Source organism: Rhinolophus ferrumequinum, chromosome 17 (assembly GCF_004115265.2).
Source record: "Rhinolophus ferrumequinum isolate MPI-CBG mRhiFer1 chromosome 17, mRhiFer1_v1.p, whole genome shotgun sequence".
NCBI classification, from domain to species: domain Eukaryota; kingdom Metazoa; phylum Chordata; class Mammalia; order Chiroptera; family Rhinolophidae; genus Rhinolophus; species Rhinolophus ferrumequinum.
In genome coordinates this window covers 8,402,505-8,419,668 of record NC_046300.1, presented here as the reverse complement: position 1 = coordinate 8,419,668, position 17,164 = coordinate 8,402,505, and the positions used below count along the sequence as shown (strand labels likewise).

At 43.3% G+C, this 17,164-nt stretch overlaps 1 protein-coding gene across 12 annotated transcripts in view; it reads right to left on the bottom strand.

Moving 5' to 3' along the window:
• Window positions 1-17,164, bottom strand: part of KIF9 (kinesin family member 9) — a 41,021-nt gene that overhangs the window by 18,701 nt on the left and 5,156 nt on the right. For all 12 annotated transcript variants that reach the window (XM_033131539.1, XM_033131544.1, XM_033131545.1 and 9 more), the window contains 7 exons: window positions 16,887-17,052; window positions 15,013-15,119; window positions 12,950-13,174; window positions 4,202-4,285; window positions 4,000-4,092; window positions 3,098-3,245; window positions 1,883-1,947 (listed from right to left, as the gene is read on the bottom strand). In XM_033131539.1, the coding sequence (XP_032987430.1) occupies window positions 1,883-1,947; window positions 3,098-3,245; window positions 4,000-4,092; window positions 4,202-4,285; window positions 12,950-13,174; window positions 15,013-15,119; window positions 16,887-17,052 (888 nt within the window). The remainder of the gene's footprint in view (window positions 1-1,882; window positions 1,948-3,097; window positions 3,246-3,999; window positions 4,093-4,201; window positions 4,286-12,949; window positions 13,175-15,012; window positions 15,120-16,886; window positions 17,053-17,164) is intronic.

Genomic DNA, 17,164 nt, shown 5'->3' with positions numbered 1-17,164 from the left:
CTCAAACCCTGTGACGGGCTTTGGTGGTTAAGCAGACCAACTGCAACCTCAGGTCCTGTAACTTCTCTGCAAATTCAGCAGATGTGCCTCACAGGGTCACTGGCAGACTTAGCGACAAGGTGTGTGATGTGCTCTGCACAGAACTGGCCCAGGAAGAGCCCCCGTCATGACAGTTGGAGTTACTTCTGTGCGGGGTGAAATCACTCCCCTGCTCCAAGCACAGCAGCAGGTGTGGTCACGACTCCCACACACACATGCAGAGTCACTGCATAAAGCAACGTGATCCATGACAGGAACAGTTTGAGTCTTAACACCCCCCTATGCCTTTGTCCCAAGCCCCTGAGACCCCTCCCGCGGCTCCTCAGGACTCTGTGGGCTCAGTCCCAGGTATTGATCCCGAGCGGTACTGGCACAAATTTCTGGGGACAGCAGGTAGCAGGAGGTTGCTTCCTGTGTGGTGACATCTCGGGGTGGGGATAAGGGGACAGAGGGCCTTCCACTGTCTTGGAGAGCGTCTTTCTCAACAAGGCAGCCAGGAGGCCCAATTTCATAGGGCTGCTCTTGGGGTTCGGCTATGCTTTGTTGTCACACCACGAGACCAGGAGGTTCCTGAGGCCTTCCTCTGGGGATGCTGCCTGCACGTCACCTGGAGCTCCCATCCCTGGCCTCCCAAGTCCCAGGGCACAGGGTGTGTAGCAGGAGAGCTACTCCTGGGAACTGGGGTGGTCCCTAGTGCGTGAAGCTGTGAGCCCCTGCAAGAGCATCTTGCCCTCCAGTGTCCCTGGAAATGACCTAGTTGATTCTCCAGATGACTGATGCTTGCCCTAAACATTCACATTTGAAAAGCAAAATGTCTAAGGAGAGCTTTCCAAACCTCTCTTATTATGATGGGTGGCCCTTCAGAGGAAGGAGGAGCCCAGCTGTGGGGGCTCACCTGTGTCAGTGTCTCAGCCTGTTTTCTGGCCTCTGGTTCTGATAAGCTTCTTCCCTGCCCGGATCACCTGTGTCCTGCTGCTGGGTTAATCTCCCTGAGTCACAACTCTGGCCATAGCCCTTTCCTACTCAAACCCCGTGACAGCGCCAGCCATTTGCAGGAGAACAGCCAAGGACTCAGCCTGGCCACCAGGGCCCATCCAGCCCCTGCATTTTCTTCTTCTTCCTCTCCTTCCTGAGCCTTCCCCTGATGTGGTCAGATGTTCCTGGCATGGACCACATACCTTCAGGCCCACAGTCTCCTCTGCCAGGAACAGCTCTGCTTTCCCTGTCACCCAGCCAGCTCAGTGCCCACCCTCCTCACCTCAGAATCAGGAAAAATCCCCCATCCTTTGAAGGACTCCTCCACCTGGGCCTCTCACATTACTCAAGGCCCTGGTTGGGAACTCTGAGGCCCAAGGCCATATATGACTCATGTCTACTGAGCTGCTCCCACCACCACCACCTTGCATGTGGCAGATGCTTAAAACCTATTAGTTCACATAGCCTTAGAACCACGGACTGGAACCCTGGGATATTTTCAAGATTTTTTAAATGAAGAACAAGGAATCAGCTGTCCTTTTTGATTCCAATTCACAGGAGCAGCACCCCAAGGAGCATGGTCCTTGCCCCACCCCCCAAAGCTTGCTTTCAGCCTTCTCTCCCCCCCCCCGCCTGCCTCATGCCTTGCCTCTTTCTTGACACAGCTTCTGCCTCTTGGTACTTGGTATTTGGATCCTGGGTGGGGTCCCTCAGCAATTTTGGCTCAGACTCATCCCCTGGATCCCTCCACTCTTGACAACATGTATGGCTAGTGTGCCAGCTGAGCCAGCCCTGAGCCAGCCTTACCCAGCCCTGCCCCCCACAAGGAGGGAGTCCAAACCTGGTAGAATTGGCTGTCTTTACATACCGTTTCTTCTAACTGGGTGGCTTCTCCATAGATGTTTGTCACGAGGACCATATTGCAATTTCCCCCTGCAGAAAGCAGGAAACAGAAGGGCCATGAACCATGTAGGTTTTCTGTCAAGAGAGTCCTTGGAGGCTGATGGGAGTCTGTTATGAACTGAATGTTTGTGTGTCCCTCCAAATTCATCTATTGAAGTTCTAACACCCAATATGATGGTATTTGGAGGTGGGGCCTTTAGAAGGTAATTAGGTTCAGATGAGGTCACAAGGTTGGGGCCCCCATGATGGGATTAGTGCCCTTATAAGAAGAGGAAGAGAGACCAGAGCTAGCCTCTCTCTCTCTCTCTCTCTCTCTCTCTCTCTCTCTCTCTCTCTCTCTCTCTCTCTTTCTCTCTCTGTCTCTCTCTGTCTCTGCCTCTCTCTGCCATGTGAAGACACAGTGAAAAAGCAGCCATCTACGTTCCAGGAAGAGAGTCCTCACCAGAACCATCCCTGCCAGTCTTTGATCTGGGACTTCCATCCTCCAGAACGGTGAGAAACACATGTCTGTTGTTTAAGCCATCCAGTCTGTGGCATTTTGCTATAGCAGCCCAAGCTGATTAAGACAGGGTTAGAGCACACATCCAAGGGCGTGTGAGGCTGGGAGGCAAGGGGAAGAAAGGGGGCAAAGGGCAGAGGCCACCAGATGTACCTAAAAGAAGAGCGTGGGGACAGCAGAGGAGAGATAGTTTGGGGCAGGGGCAGACTTTGCTCATGGTAGCACTCAATTAATGACCAGACACTAAGGACTGTGTTATCAGGCCCAACTCAAAAGCCTGGGGACACAAGGATGACAAGATACAACCCCTGCCCCTCTGTGGGGGAGGCTGTAGGTAAACAGAAGATGTCACAGGAAAGGCCCTCCACCTGGAATCCAGCCACACAAGCAGGTGTTTGGGTCTTCAAGGGGAAGGTTCTGCCAGCTGGTTTAGGGACGAGGGGAAATGAGAAGGTATTCCCGGTAGAGGCTTCAGCAAAAGTTCTGAGGAGTGACCAGCATGGCATGTTGTGGGTGAAAGAAGAGGGCACTGTGCTCAATTCTGCCTTTTCAGGTGTGTCTGAGGTCACTGTGAGAAGGCTGCAGGTAAGTCTGTGCCACTGGAAGGAGCAATTCCATAATCACCAGCAGCAGATATGCCAAGGCTTATCCCTCCTCCCTGTGTACCAACCACACCCTCACCTAACGAGTCCTTCAGGGCGTGGGTGAGCTTGCACTGCCGGAAGGGGATGTGGTCCCTCTTCTGGTCCCCAAGGGCAATGATGGCCTGCTCCAGGAATGACAGCGACTTGTTGATGTAGGTGGCTTCCTTCAGGACTCGGCCCTCAGACTACAAACCAAAGGTCAGTTCCGCGTCAGACCCAAGTGGAGAGGCTGCCCCACTAAGAATATTGTGGCCAGGCCACAGCCTCCTTCCCAGAACCAGGGTCTTCTCTCAATGTCAAGGGATTGTATTCCATCTTGGGCTAATACTAACACTCACAGGAACACTCGTGCAAATATTTATGTGAATATGAATACTTACGTGAATATTCATACTACTACTCACGTAAGATTCCCACTAACACGAAGGCACATGGGAATATTTATGCAGACACTTGAGCAAATAATCTTATGAACATTTACTGAAACACACTCCTACAGACGCACAAAGAATACTCACCTGAATAGTCTCACGAATACTTATGCTAATACCCAACACTCGTGTGAATATTTATTTGTGATGAAATGCTCATGCAAATAGTCCTAAGAACCATCACGCTCATATACAGAGGAATGCAAACACTAGCGTGGAGTATTTACTGAGCACTTACTGAGTGCCCGGCACCTTGCTAGGAATTTAGGGGCCATCATCTCATCAAATGTTTATCGAAGTCCTGTCAGTAGGAGCTGCCTCTGTGGCAGCTGTTCCAGCTCTGCTGATCCTGCTTCTCCAGCTCCACAGGGTCAAGTTCACCTGCTCCTCTGTGCCTGGGCCAGGATTGCTCATGAATGCCCAATGAGGGATGGCCCACGAGCACGGCACTGTGCCAGAAACAGGGCCATGGCTCATGGAGAAGGAAGCTCCTGCTCCCCCCACTTACCCCAGACTTTCCCAGCCTTTCGGAGCCTGCTAGATCCACCAAGTTAATCTTGGAAGTGATGTACTTTTCATCTGATAAGGTCCGCGAATGGGCCTACGAAACATCCAAACAGAGGTTAGAGGGTCACGGGGAGAAGCTTCCGACTGAGCAGGCCCCCTGAATCAGCTGCCCCTCCCAGGCTATTCAGAGAGCTTGCACTTACCTCCACATAGATGGTGAAAATGCTGTGTGACCTGGATGAGTTTTTGTTCATCGTGTGGGAGGCTATAATCCTGTTGGTTTCTCCCTGAAGAGGAGGGAAAATGTGGACAACATGTTGAAAAATTTAGAAAACAAAGCATTTGGGTCATTTCAACTCTACCGACAGCTACACAAATGATCTCCTATCACAGCAAGCAGCCGAGTCTCCCAGGCAAATCTCATTTATAAACTAGTAGAATGAGAAACAAATTGGAGTCCAGGCCTATACTTTCACCCACTGCTAGGGATGTGTGAATTTGTGTAGCTTTCTAAAAGCCAAGTGGCAAGAAGAATTAAGAGCCTTCAAAATGTTCATAAATATTGAATCATAAATCAACCTCCATATCCAACAAGTAGGGAATGACCCATCTGTACAATGGAATGCTATGCAGGCAGGAAAATGTTGGCAAACAGTTTTTAAGAACAAAGGGAGGCAGAATCCAATATCACGGCAAACTGACTTTGATAGCACATTAAAAGGATCTTACACCATGACCAGTGGGATTTACCCCTGAGATGCAAGGATGGTTCAACATAAGAAGGTCAAGCAAGGTGATACACCACATTACCAGAACGAAGACAAAATCACATGATGCTACAATTAAGGAATGCAAAAGCATTCATAGAAGAAAGGATAAGCAGATGCTGCTACCAAGAGGGTAATAATAGTCACTTCCTGGTTGGGGTTTAGGGGTCATTTTTTTTTTTTAATACAGGTTTATGCTTCCATATTTTTTTAAAGTGAACATGTGCTTTTAAAAATTAGGAAAAAATCAATAACTTGTACTTTTAAAGGGAGAGCAGGCCCTTGCCTCTAATTCATAGGATTGGGCCCTGTGACCAGAATACACTTAAAAGGAGGTGTGGTGGAGATGGCTGTTCTTAGAGGAAAAGGGTCCCTGAGAAATGCTATGAATTAAGCCCAAAGCAGTGATGCCATTGCCTCTGGAGAGAGTGGAGCCCCCAAAGAGGAGGGGAGGGCCTAGGTTGTGGAGCAGGCCTGGCTGCCCCCCCGTGGCTGTTTTTTTACAGCCCTCTCACTGTCTACCTGTCCTACAAATACAGTGACATTCACCAAGAGTATCAGGGGCCACTTCACCTTTATCCTTCAGTCCCCTCCTTCTGAAGTGCCCTCTTACCTTGTTTTTCTGGCTTCTATTAAACAATCTCTGCAGGCCAGAGAAGTGCCTTTTCCTCCATGAAGAGTCCCCCACCCCGGCCCACATCCCTCCAGGCGCCTGTCACTCCTGGGGCACAGCTCTCACAGTATTGTCACAGGTTTATCCCTCTCCCGACCCGCCTCCCCACCCCCCACACACAGTGAGCTCCTTTAGGCCTCAAATTTGTCCTTCTACCATCAGAGCTCAACAAGGACGTGGCCCTGGAAGGCATCAAGGTTTGAGGAGTTACTTCTGCTAACAAAATGCCTGGTTCAATTCTAAATATGAGCACTTGAGAAATACTAAAAATCGTGCTTCTGAACAGCACCCACTGAGCACTTACTGCATGCGAGGCCCTGTGGTGGGTGCTCAAAATGCCTGACCTCATTTGGTGCAGCCGCCATGGAAAACAATCTGGAAGTTCCTTACAAAATCAAAACTAGACCTACCCTATGACCCAGCAATACCACCTCTGGGTATTATAAAGTAAGTTATAGGTAAGTCATGGCATGTAACGTACAGCATGGTGACTGTAGTTAATAACACTGTATTGTATATTTGAAAGTTGCTGAGAGAGTAGATCTTAAAAGTCCTCATCACAAGAAAAAAACTGTGTGGTGACAGATGTTAACTAGACTTATTTTGGTGGTCATTTTGCAATATATACAAATATTGAATTACTATGTTGTACACCTAAAACTAATATAATGTTACATGTCAATTATATCTGTTTTGAAAAAGTAAAGAAACAAAGGCCTGATCCCATCTGATTCTCATAACAACCTTTTGGGATAAGGTACTATTAGTATTTACTTTAGCGATGAGCAAATTAGGGCTTGAAGAAATTAATGATTTGCCCAAGGCTAAGGCTTCATAGCTTGAAAGAAACCTGGGTTTGAGCCCAGGTCCCGCAGTTCCAAGTCCTATACCTCTTACACTGTATCTCAGCCCAAAACATGAAGGAGGCTTCCAGCAATACAATGGACTAAGGATTCACAAACCCTCCTACTGCAAAATTCCTAAAGATGATAGAATATTTGAAACTTCCTTTTGAATTCATGGGTAAGACTGCAAGAAAGTAAGGGCAGTCAGACACAAAGCAGGAGCAGAAGCAGGAATCCAGGAACTATAAGCAGGAACCAATGCTCTTACCACCCTGAGGGCTCCTACAGACCAGGTGCTAAAGGTAGTCATTCCTGGGTTTTTTGGTGTTTCTCTGAGCAATGAAATTGACACGTCATACAGATAGAGAATATCTCCTTTCCCCCCCATAGCCATTTGCTCTTCACATTCTACGGGTGGTAGACCTAGAACAACTTGTGTCCTCAGCTGACTCCCTCCACTTCCCTTCCCCTCACCTGAGCCATCTGTTCCCATTCAAAGGGTGATAAAACCTTTCTTTCTCCACCAGAGCCAAAAGCTTAAATTCCAGCGTAGAGACCTTCCCCTCCTTTCCCAAGAGAGGATTTGCTTACATTTCAAAAGAAAAACATGCTCTCTCTCATTCTCCCTTTCTGTCCCTACCTGCCCCCGCACCCCCCAGTCTTTCTATCTTCACAGAGGGGCAGAGGAACAAATGTACCAGCTCATATATATGATCTGAGATTCATAACTTTGGAATTCCTCTCCAGTAGTACAGACACCCCTCTCCTCTGTGACCCTATGTGACATCTGCCCTGTGTTGCTCTATGGGAGATTGGGATGTAGGAAACTATGCTACAGCAATAATATAGTCACTGTGACCACTGTGACGCTGAGTAATACAGATCTGATTTCTAATTCAGAGGCCTGGACTTTCTATGTGTGTGTATACTTGTGGGAGGGTCCTTTCACAGTTCTGAACTCAACACTTTGTAATCCAGCCATGCAGGTAAAGTCAGAAAAAGCTTTGGGTCTACCCAAGGGAGGTGTCTGATAACCCATGTCCCTGAAGTCTATGCCCTCTGGCAAAAGAGAAATAGAGGAAAATCTGCTGCAGAAAGTAGAGAGCAAGAAAACATTTCAGCAATGGATGTATCTCTGGATAGAAGGGGTAAAATAATGTCTCCAAGGATTCACAATCGTAACCTCAACCAAACATGAGATTGGGATACATCCAAAATTAATATAAAATAATACTAAATGTCAAATAAATAAAGCGTAAATTTTTTTTTTTAATGGGATTGGGGCATAAAAATATACTACTTATAAGTTTTGACAACCTTAAAATAAACATTTGATTTAAAGAGGCCCTGGATTTGTATGGTAATGTCCCCTACGCTCCTGAAAGAAAAATAAAATTTTCTCTAAAGGAATATATTCCCAACTCAAGCCTCAAAGAAGACCCAGCCCTCTGATACAGCGCCAAGGAAGTAGTTTATAATCAAATCACAAAACATAGAAACAAGGCACTGTAAGCAAGAGTCAGTAGAAAGAATACCTGCAGAACTGACACTCAAGGAGATAAATTAGTGCAATTAAAGAATACAAAATAAGTATGTTTAAAGAAGTAAAAGGGAATAAAAAACATGAGAAATGAATAAAATGCTATAAAAATAACTAGTAAGATTAAAAGAGAACAAAATAGAACTTTTGGAAATAAAAAATATAATACTCAAAATTAAAGAGAAAATTAGATATAATCTGCAGAAGAGAGAATTAGGAAACTAGAAAATAAATCTGAAGATATTACTGTTCCGGTTTCTGGTTCTGCATGGAAGAAACTTGGAAGTTACCACTTCATCTTGACAACAAGTAAAAAGCTGTGCACACTGAAAAATCAACAACCCTTCTTAAATCTGTAAGAGAAGTCACAAGGCAAATCACTGGCCCCCAAACCAGAGAGACAGTCAGACAGATACAGAGAATTACAATGTATTGGAGCAGAAACATCCCTGGGAACCAGTGGTGGACACTTTCATTTACCCAATATTTTATGTCCAGATATCAAGAAAAAATTACAAGGGCCGGCCCAGTGGCTCAGGCGGTTATAGCTCCATGCTCCTAACTCCAAAGGCTGCCGGTTCAATTCCCACATGGGCCAGTGGACTCTCAACCACAACATTGCTGGTTCAACTCCCGCAAGGGACGGTGGGCTGTGCCCCCTGCAACTAGCAACGGCAACTGGACCTGGAGCTGAGCTGCGCCCTCCACAACTAAGATTGAAAGGACAACAACTTGACTTGGAAAAAAGTCCTGGAAGTACACACTGTTCCCCAATAAAGTCCCCAATAAAGTCCTGTTCCCCTTCCCCAATAAAATCTTTTTTTTAAAAAAATTACAAGGCATACTAAAAGAAAACAACAGCAGAATATACATTCTTCTCAAGCTCAAATAGAACATTCCCCAAAATATACCACATTCTGGGCCATAAAACACACCTTAACAAATTTAAAAGAATAGAAATCATACAATGTCTATTCTCAGACCACAGTGGAATTAAACTAGAAATCAGTAACAGAAATATAACTGGAAAATCCCTAAATCAGTGAAGATTAAACAATACGTTTCTAAATAATACATGGATCAAAGAAGGAATCTCAAGAGAAATATTTTGAACTAAATGAAAATGAAAACATGACATCAAAATTTGTGGGATGCAGAAAAAGCAGTGCTTAGAGGGAAATTTATACTATTGAATGCATACTTGTATATTAGAAAAGAAGAAAGATCTACAATCAATCATCTAAGTTCCCACCTTAGGAAACTAGAAAAAGAAGAGCAAATGAAATCCAAAGCAAGCAGAAGAAACAATAAAAATTAGAGCAGAAATCAATGAAACTGAAGATAGGAATCAACAGGAAAAAAAAATCAATGAAACCAAAAGCTGGTTCTGTAAAATGATAGATAAAATTGATAAGCCTCTAGCCAGGCCAACTTAGGAAAAAAGAGGACACAAATTAATATCACAAATAAAAGAGGGGACATTACTACAGATCCTATGGACATTAAAACTATAATAAAAGAATGTTATGAACAAGTTTTGGCCTACAAATTTGATAATCTAGATGAAATGGATCAATTCTTTGAAAGACATAATCTGCCAAAACTCACAGAAGAATTAGACAATCTGAATAGGCCTATACCTATTAAAGAAATAGAATCAATTAATAACCTTCCAAACAGAAATCACCAGGCCCAGATGGGCTCACTGGTGAATTCCACCAAACATTTAAGGAAGAGATAAAAGGTTAAATAACATAAAAGAAGGGTTAAGAGACATGGAGTACAGAGTGAGAAGATAGAAGTCTTTCTAATCAGAATTCTAGAAGGAGATAATTGATATATTTTTTTAAAAAGGGTGGGGGAGAAGCAATATTCAAAATAATATGGCTGAGATTTTTTTCAGTTGACATGAAAGACATGAATCCTGATTCATGAAGTGTAATAAATCACAAGAAGGACTGCTTCCCACCAATGACTGACTGTGGCAGAGACACTAATACATGTTCCGAGTTGGCCAACTTTGGCTCAAGGATTCCTGAGTTCTTTACACTGAAACTTCTTTACACTGCATGGATGCTTCCACCAACCTTTCCTTCTGTCACTTCAGGTAGATTTGCGTCATGGCTTAATGGTTTTCCAGGCTTACCTGGTTCCCTTCCTACTTCCTTGACACAGAAACTTCTCATAAAATCTTTTGCACATTTAATCCCATCTTGGCATCTGCTTCTCAGAGAACCCAGACTAATACTTTTAAAGGTCTATTTAATAGACTGACAGTTGACTTCTCACCAGTAACAATGGAAACCATAACTGCAATAATGTGGTAAAAGAAAACAAATGCCAAAACAGAATTTGATGCCTAGCAAAGATATCTTTCAAGATTGAAGAGTAAAGGGCTGGCCCGGTAGCTCTGGCGGTTAGAGCTCTATGCTCCTAACTCCGAAGGCTGCTGGTTCGATTCCCAAGTGGGCCAGTGGGCTCTCAACCACAAGGTTGCCAGTTCGATTCCTCGACTCCCGCAAGGGATGGTGGGCAGGCGCCCCCTGCAACTAAAATTGAACACGGCACTTTGAGCTGAGCTGCCACTGAGCTCCCGGATGACTCAGTTGGTTGGAGTGCGTCCTCTCAACCACAAGGTTGCCGGTTTCAACTCCCGCAAGGGATGGTGGGCTGTGCCCCCTGCAACTAGCAACGGCAACTGGACCTGGAGCTGAGCTGTGCCCTCCACAACTAAGACTGAAAGGACAACAACTTAAAGCTGAATGGCACCCTCCACAACTAAGATTGAAAGGACAACAACTTGACTTGGAAAAAAAAAAAAAAGATTGAAGAGTAAAACAAAGACATTTCAAAAACCAAAAGAAACTTTATCATCAGCATGCTCACTCTAACAGATGTACATCAGAAAGGAGAACAATCTCAGAAAGGAAACAAAAGAAAGCAAAAGCAATGAAAGTGGTAAATATAAGGGTAAATGTAAATTGACTATATAAAACATTAATGAAATGCCCTGTGGGGTTAAAAAACAAAAATGTAAAAGACAAAGCAACATTCTTAAGGTACTTGTAGAATCCAGGAGGAAGGAAAAGGTTTTTATTTATTTTAGATTTTTAGAAGTTTTTATTTTCAAACATTTTATTTTGAAATAATTATAATTATGTTATAATAAAATAATTATAATGTTATGCTAAAATAATAGTTGATTCATAGGAAGTTTCAAAGAAATGGCAGCAAGGACCTCTATCCCCTTCACTCAGTCTCTCTATGATAACATCTTGCAAAACCATAGCACAATATTAAAACCAAGAAATTGACATTGGTATAATCCACAGAGTTTATTAAGATTTCACCAGTTATACATACTTATTTGTTTATGTATGTGTATATATGAACTAAATATGCAAATTGTTATTTCTAGGATAAACTGAGAGACAGAGAAACACACACACACTGAGACAGAGAGACTGAAAGAGACAGAGTATAAATATGAATAAATATATAACTTCCAAAGCAGTAAAGGGGGAAACAAGTATAATAAAAAATATCTAACTAAAAAGAGGGCAAAACAGGTAAGAAAAAGAAATATAGAACAAGAAGAGAATAAAATAAAAACAAAAACAAAACAACAAAAAGAAATACAGAATAAATGGGACAAAGAAAGCACACAAAAATATGACAGATTTAAACCCAAATATATTAATAATTTACATTAATTGCAAATGGAATGAAATGCTTCAGTTAAAAGATAGGGACTGTCAGATTACCAAGACTGAATCACGATAAAATAGAACATCTGAACAGGACAATTACTAGTAAGGAGATTGAATTAGTAATCAAAAACCTCCCTACAAACAAAAGTCCAGGACCAGATGGCTTCACTGGTGAATTCTAACAGTGGATTTTTTTAAATAAATCCTCTTATATGTTCTTTACACAAAAAGCCAAAATAAAAAATTTATACACATTCAACTAATCTAAAATTAAGAATTTTTGTTCATCATATAACACAGAGACAGAAAAAGCAAGCCACAGGAAAGAGGAGATAGTTGTAACTAACACACATAAAAACAGAAATACTTAAAAAAGAACTAGTTTTTTTACTGAAAAAGAACTAGTTTTCAGAATATAAAAAGAATTTATACATGTAACTAAGAAAAAAAAAAGACCTGTAAAGGAAATAAATAAAAGACAGGAACAGGGAAACCCAAATGGTTAATAAACACATGAAAAGTTCCTAATTTCATTGATAATCCTGGAAATGCCAACCAAGACCACAGTAGGAAACACACACCGGCCAGATAGATCAGAATTTTAAAGCTATAATAATGAGAATTCTGATAGCCTGCTGTGAGAGTGTACCATGATGGAAAATAGTTGGCATCATCTAAGAAAGCGTAAGACACATATATTCTATGACCCAGCAATGGCAGTCCTTGGCTTTACCTGGAGAAATTCAGGCTTAGCAGCATCAGATAAAGATGCAAATCTTTGACTATTATGAATATTGCTGCTATGAATATTTGTGTACAAGTTTTTGTGTATACATATGCTTTCATTTGTTTTGGGTACATTCCTAGGAGTATAGTTGCTAGGTCCTGTGGATAAAATTAATTTTAACTTTTTAGGAAACGGCTAAAATGGCTTCACTATTTTACATTTCACCAGCAATGTATAAGAGTTCCATCTAATAGGACTTTTAAAAGAATAACATACACTGTGGGATTTTTAAATTGATTTGTAAGAGCTTTTATATACCAAGGACATTAATCCTTATTTTTTTCTATACCACAAATGCTCATGATTTAATGTTAACCAGGGGGGAAAAAAAGGACAATTTTCAATTACATAAAGAAAAACTTCACAAGAAAAAAGACTGGAAGGAAAGAAGCCAAATATACATCATTGTTGCCATATGTAGAAAACAAATGAGTGAATTCTTTTTTCAGTCCTGTATTTTTTCAGTATTAGCTGAAATTGCTAAATGAGTATATATTAATTTTCATTCTGATTATCAAAGTAAAAAACTAAGAAGAAGGGAGTGAGGAAAAGAATACAAGGAAAGAAGGGAGGAAGGGAAGGAAGAAGGAAGGGTGGAAGGAAGGAAACCTTAGACTTGATCATCTCACCTCAAAAAGGAGGCTGAATGCATCCTCCTCCTGACTTGTGAGATGGACTGACAAGCCCTTAACAAAGACTCCTTGAGGGTTTTCCACGATGGTCATTGGCGTGACTGAGGGTCCAACATAGGGCAGAGTGGACAGGAGATCAAATAGGCTCTCATTATAGATTTCTAGGTAGGAAACACGCACGGTGATGGCGTGTGTGGGGCGTTCCTCAATCATCCTAAAAACCTAGATGGGAAATTGGACAGCAGTTACCAAGAGCAGAATTCCCATGATCAGCCAGTGTTAGGGGAGTTCTTACTTCATGAGAGAACATCAAAAGTACAATAAGAAAATCCTTGTCCTAAAAGAATTTACAGTCTAGTTGGTGTGACAGTTATCAACAACAATAATTATAATTCTTAGTCCATCGGGTGATATTTATCATCTTGTTTTTTGAGGAGTGACTTACAGATTGGCTAATAGTTATGCAGACGTTGAGGAATGATGAATAGAAAGGACTCTGGAGTGAAGATCTCTAGTTTTATGGGGCCTCACCATATAGAAGCCTCTTTCACAGCCATTATTTAATTCCATCCTCAGAACTCTCTGTGACTGAAGCAGGGCAGGGCAATACCCATTTATGGAAAGCTCCATGCAATAAAATGGTTTGTCTATGGTCACTCAGCTAGTAAAGGAAGAAGTGAAGCCAGAACTCAGCCTTCTCAACTCCTAATACCCTCCCCAATACTTATCAGCAGCTGACTTTGGACTGATCTTTTCCCCTCTCCAGATCTTAATTTTCTTATCTGTCAAACGAGGAGTTGGCTGGATGATCCCTGAGGTCCCATCTTACTCTGACAGTCTAGCTCTGTGCTGTCCAATATGGCAGACACTAGCCACAGGGGGCTGTTGAGCACTTGAAATGTCACTAGTGCAAATGAGGAACTAAATTTAAATTTTTATTTAATTTCAATGAACTGAAATTGAAATTGAAAGACTGATACTAAATTTAGTTCCTGGTAAACTTTTAAGTATGTTTAGAAGGATTGGGGTTCTAAATCTACTTTTTCAATTGTAAATTTTATGAAATCTAAATACAGATCAAGGATTTCTGATTAATATTTAATGTCTAAATTGAAATGCTGTAAGTATAAAATACACCCTGGATTTCGAAGACTTAGTATGAGAAAAAGAATATAAAATATTACAATAACTTTCATACTGATTACATGTAGAAATGGTATTTTGGGTATGTTGCATTAAACAAAATATATTATTAAAATTAATTTCACCTGGTTTACTTTTTTAAATGTGGCTACTGGAAAATTCAAAATTGCATACGTGACTTACATGATATTTCTATTGGGCAGCACTTGGCTACACTACTGGAGTCCAAGATGCTGAGATACTACAGCTTTGACAGTGGGATATTAAGGATATTAAAGCATGGATGGTTTCTTACAGGACAGGGCTATAAAAGCTCAAGATGCTTTTGGGGAAAAGCCCTTTGCCTCCTACTTCCAAACAGAGGGTCCTCACAGAACCCAGGCTAGCAGACCCCAAAGGAAGGCCCTTCTGTCGTCTTCATTCTCACTTCCGAGACCCCCAGGGAGAACTCAGTCCTGAGAGTCGATATCGTGCCCCCTGCCCCCGCTTCTTCCCATGGCTCTTTCTGGGGTTATGGTGGTGGAAGAAGCCAGAGCAGGCCAGTAAGGAAGCTCTGCGGGGTCCATATCCCCTCATTAAAACCAGGAAGGAACATGATTCAGACCTCCAAATCCTCAGTTACAGGATCACAGGCCACCGAGCGGCAAAAAGCCAGTCAGCATGTCCCACTCCCTGTCACGAATGAGTAAACAGGCTCAGCACTGGCTTGGGTCAGAGTCTGAAACCTGAACTCCCGGTTTCCTGAGGCCTCTGACACACTGACACACACACGCACAAAACCATGTGCATCCTGTTTCCCCTGAAGCCTGAGACTCCTTTGAGGCCTGCACCCATGTTTCCAGTGGCCGGCCTGGGATGGGCAGCACCTATGGTAGGGAGGGAACGTGTGTGGCACCCCACCTGCAGGCCCATTCTACCTGCTGTAGGGCACGAGGAAGGATCCCCCGGTGCTTGTAATTCTCAGTTGCCCCCGTCATGGTGTACGTCTTGCCAGCTCCTGTCTGCCCATAGCACATGATGGTGCCTGTAAATATTTCAAAATATGATTTGGTGACACATCCAGGAAAATGGCTCCAAAGATAGCTCTCCCATCCCCCAGCATGCCTGGTGCCAGCTAGGACTCTGGTGTGAAGGTAGCCACCAGGAGCAGCCAGGGATGCCAGGAATTCCTGCCACAGAGGGCAGGCCGGCAGGGAAGCAGGGACACAAATGATCAAAACACAGACAGCTGCTCTCAATCTGTGCTCCAGAGTGTTCTATTGTTCCCTCTACCATGAGAAGATCTGACCCTACAGCTTCTGAGGAGAGCAGGGAATCCCGGGGAACAGAGGAACTAGGTATTTTCCTAGAAAGATGAGGAAAGAGATAAGAGTATTGAACTCCAGGCCTTCTTTAGCAAGGTCGTGAACTGCCAGGGTCTCAGGGCTAGGCCTCCCTGGGCTGCTGGCCAGGCAGGAGGCAAGGTGAGCTTTCAAAATCCCCAGGAAGAGATGGGAGTGGAGAGGGCATTTCCTGTTAGTGGTGAGAATTCTTTGTAGACTGAAAGTTCCCACAGGACCAAACAGGGCTGCTAGTTGATTTCTTGCCACTTCCAGAAACAGACCACCATGACCAGTTCCTGAGGTGGTGCCCCTGCCCTCTCTGGGGAGACTTTCACTTGCCCCTCTTGCATCCTTGAGGTACCATCACCACCAAGCTCCAGGACACAAACCGTGCAGTCACCCTGGGCTCCCGTTCCCATCTGCTCCTCCTCCGTTTGGGCAGGCTGAGCCAGACCCCACCCTAAAGGCTGCCTCTGGGTGTTTACACAACAGACCTGCCCGGGCAATGCTGTGCCATGGAAATCAGTGTTCGCCTTTGCCAAATGGATGCTCTAGTTCCTGGGATTGGTAGGTCTTACCAATCACCAGAGGCCTTAATTCAGGATCTGAGCTGGAAGTCAGAAGCAGTATTACCCAATACAAATGTGCAGGAAGGAGTCCCTTCAGCTGGGACTCAGAGCCCATTTGTGGTTTCACAGCACCCAGGGCCCGAGACTCTAAACCTCCCTAGTTGCTCTGTCTCTGCCTCCCCAGGCCACATCTCCTCAGGGTCCATGAGGACCACAGCTACGTCATCACAAGCAGGGATTACAATGTTTGAGGATCTACACTCAACACTTTTCAAGACCTAAAACTTGCAAACAGGGAACCTTCTAGTCAGCAGCCACCCTATGGGCAAAGTCTGCAGACTATGATATATTTTAAGGATTTTAAAATCTTTCTGCGATTTTAAAACAATCTTACATTGAGCAAGTTGGTAAAAATTTCCTAATAAAGTCGCTTTCAATTTGTTAGGAAAATCCAACCCTCCTCAAGTTTTTAGCTAGATCTAAATAATCTCATACTAGAATATGAACAGATTGTGCTGGTAGAATGAATGGAAATGGCTCCTAGCAGGTGGCCAAGAGAAAAATGTTTGGATGCAATCAAATTAATCATAACGGCATTATCTTCAAAACTAATATTTGAGAGATCTGAAACAGGATAATAGTTGAATCCCTGTAACCTAGAGAGAGCCAGGGTCACTCCTGTGAAGGTAGGGTCCCAGGACATTGGATCAAGTCATGCCTATAATGTCACCAAGCAAATAAGTTTCCCCCCATAAAAACATGGAGACAGACAAATAAGTGACCAAAAGTTAGTAAAGGAGGTTATATTTTATTTTATTCACCAAAAACCACGTGCACCACTTCCTCCACGAGGGGTTCTGCGGGTCCTTACGTAAAACGACAGCTAATGAACTAAATTACCATTATAGCCATTGAGAGCCTGAGAGACCACATCCTTCGCGACTGTCTCATACACCAAGTCTTGAGAGGCGTCATGGAGAACTCCATCCAGCCTGAATGACCAGTCTGTCTGCTGGTTATTGACAACTCCTCTCTGAGTATCTCTTTTTAAGTGAATATTAATGGTCTAGGAGAAGAGAGAAACGGAGGTTGGGAGGAAGTTATGTGTTAGGAAACCGGTATAAAAATATTGACCTGGAGGAAACAGGAGAAGTGAACTAGGAAGAACAGGGACTCCC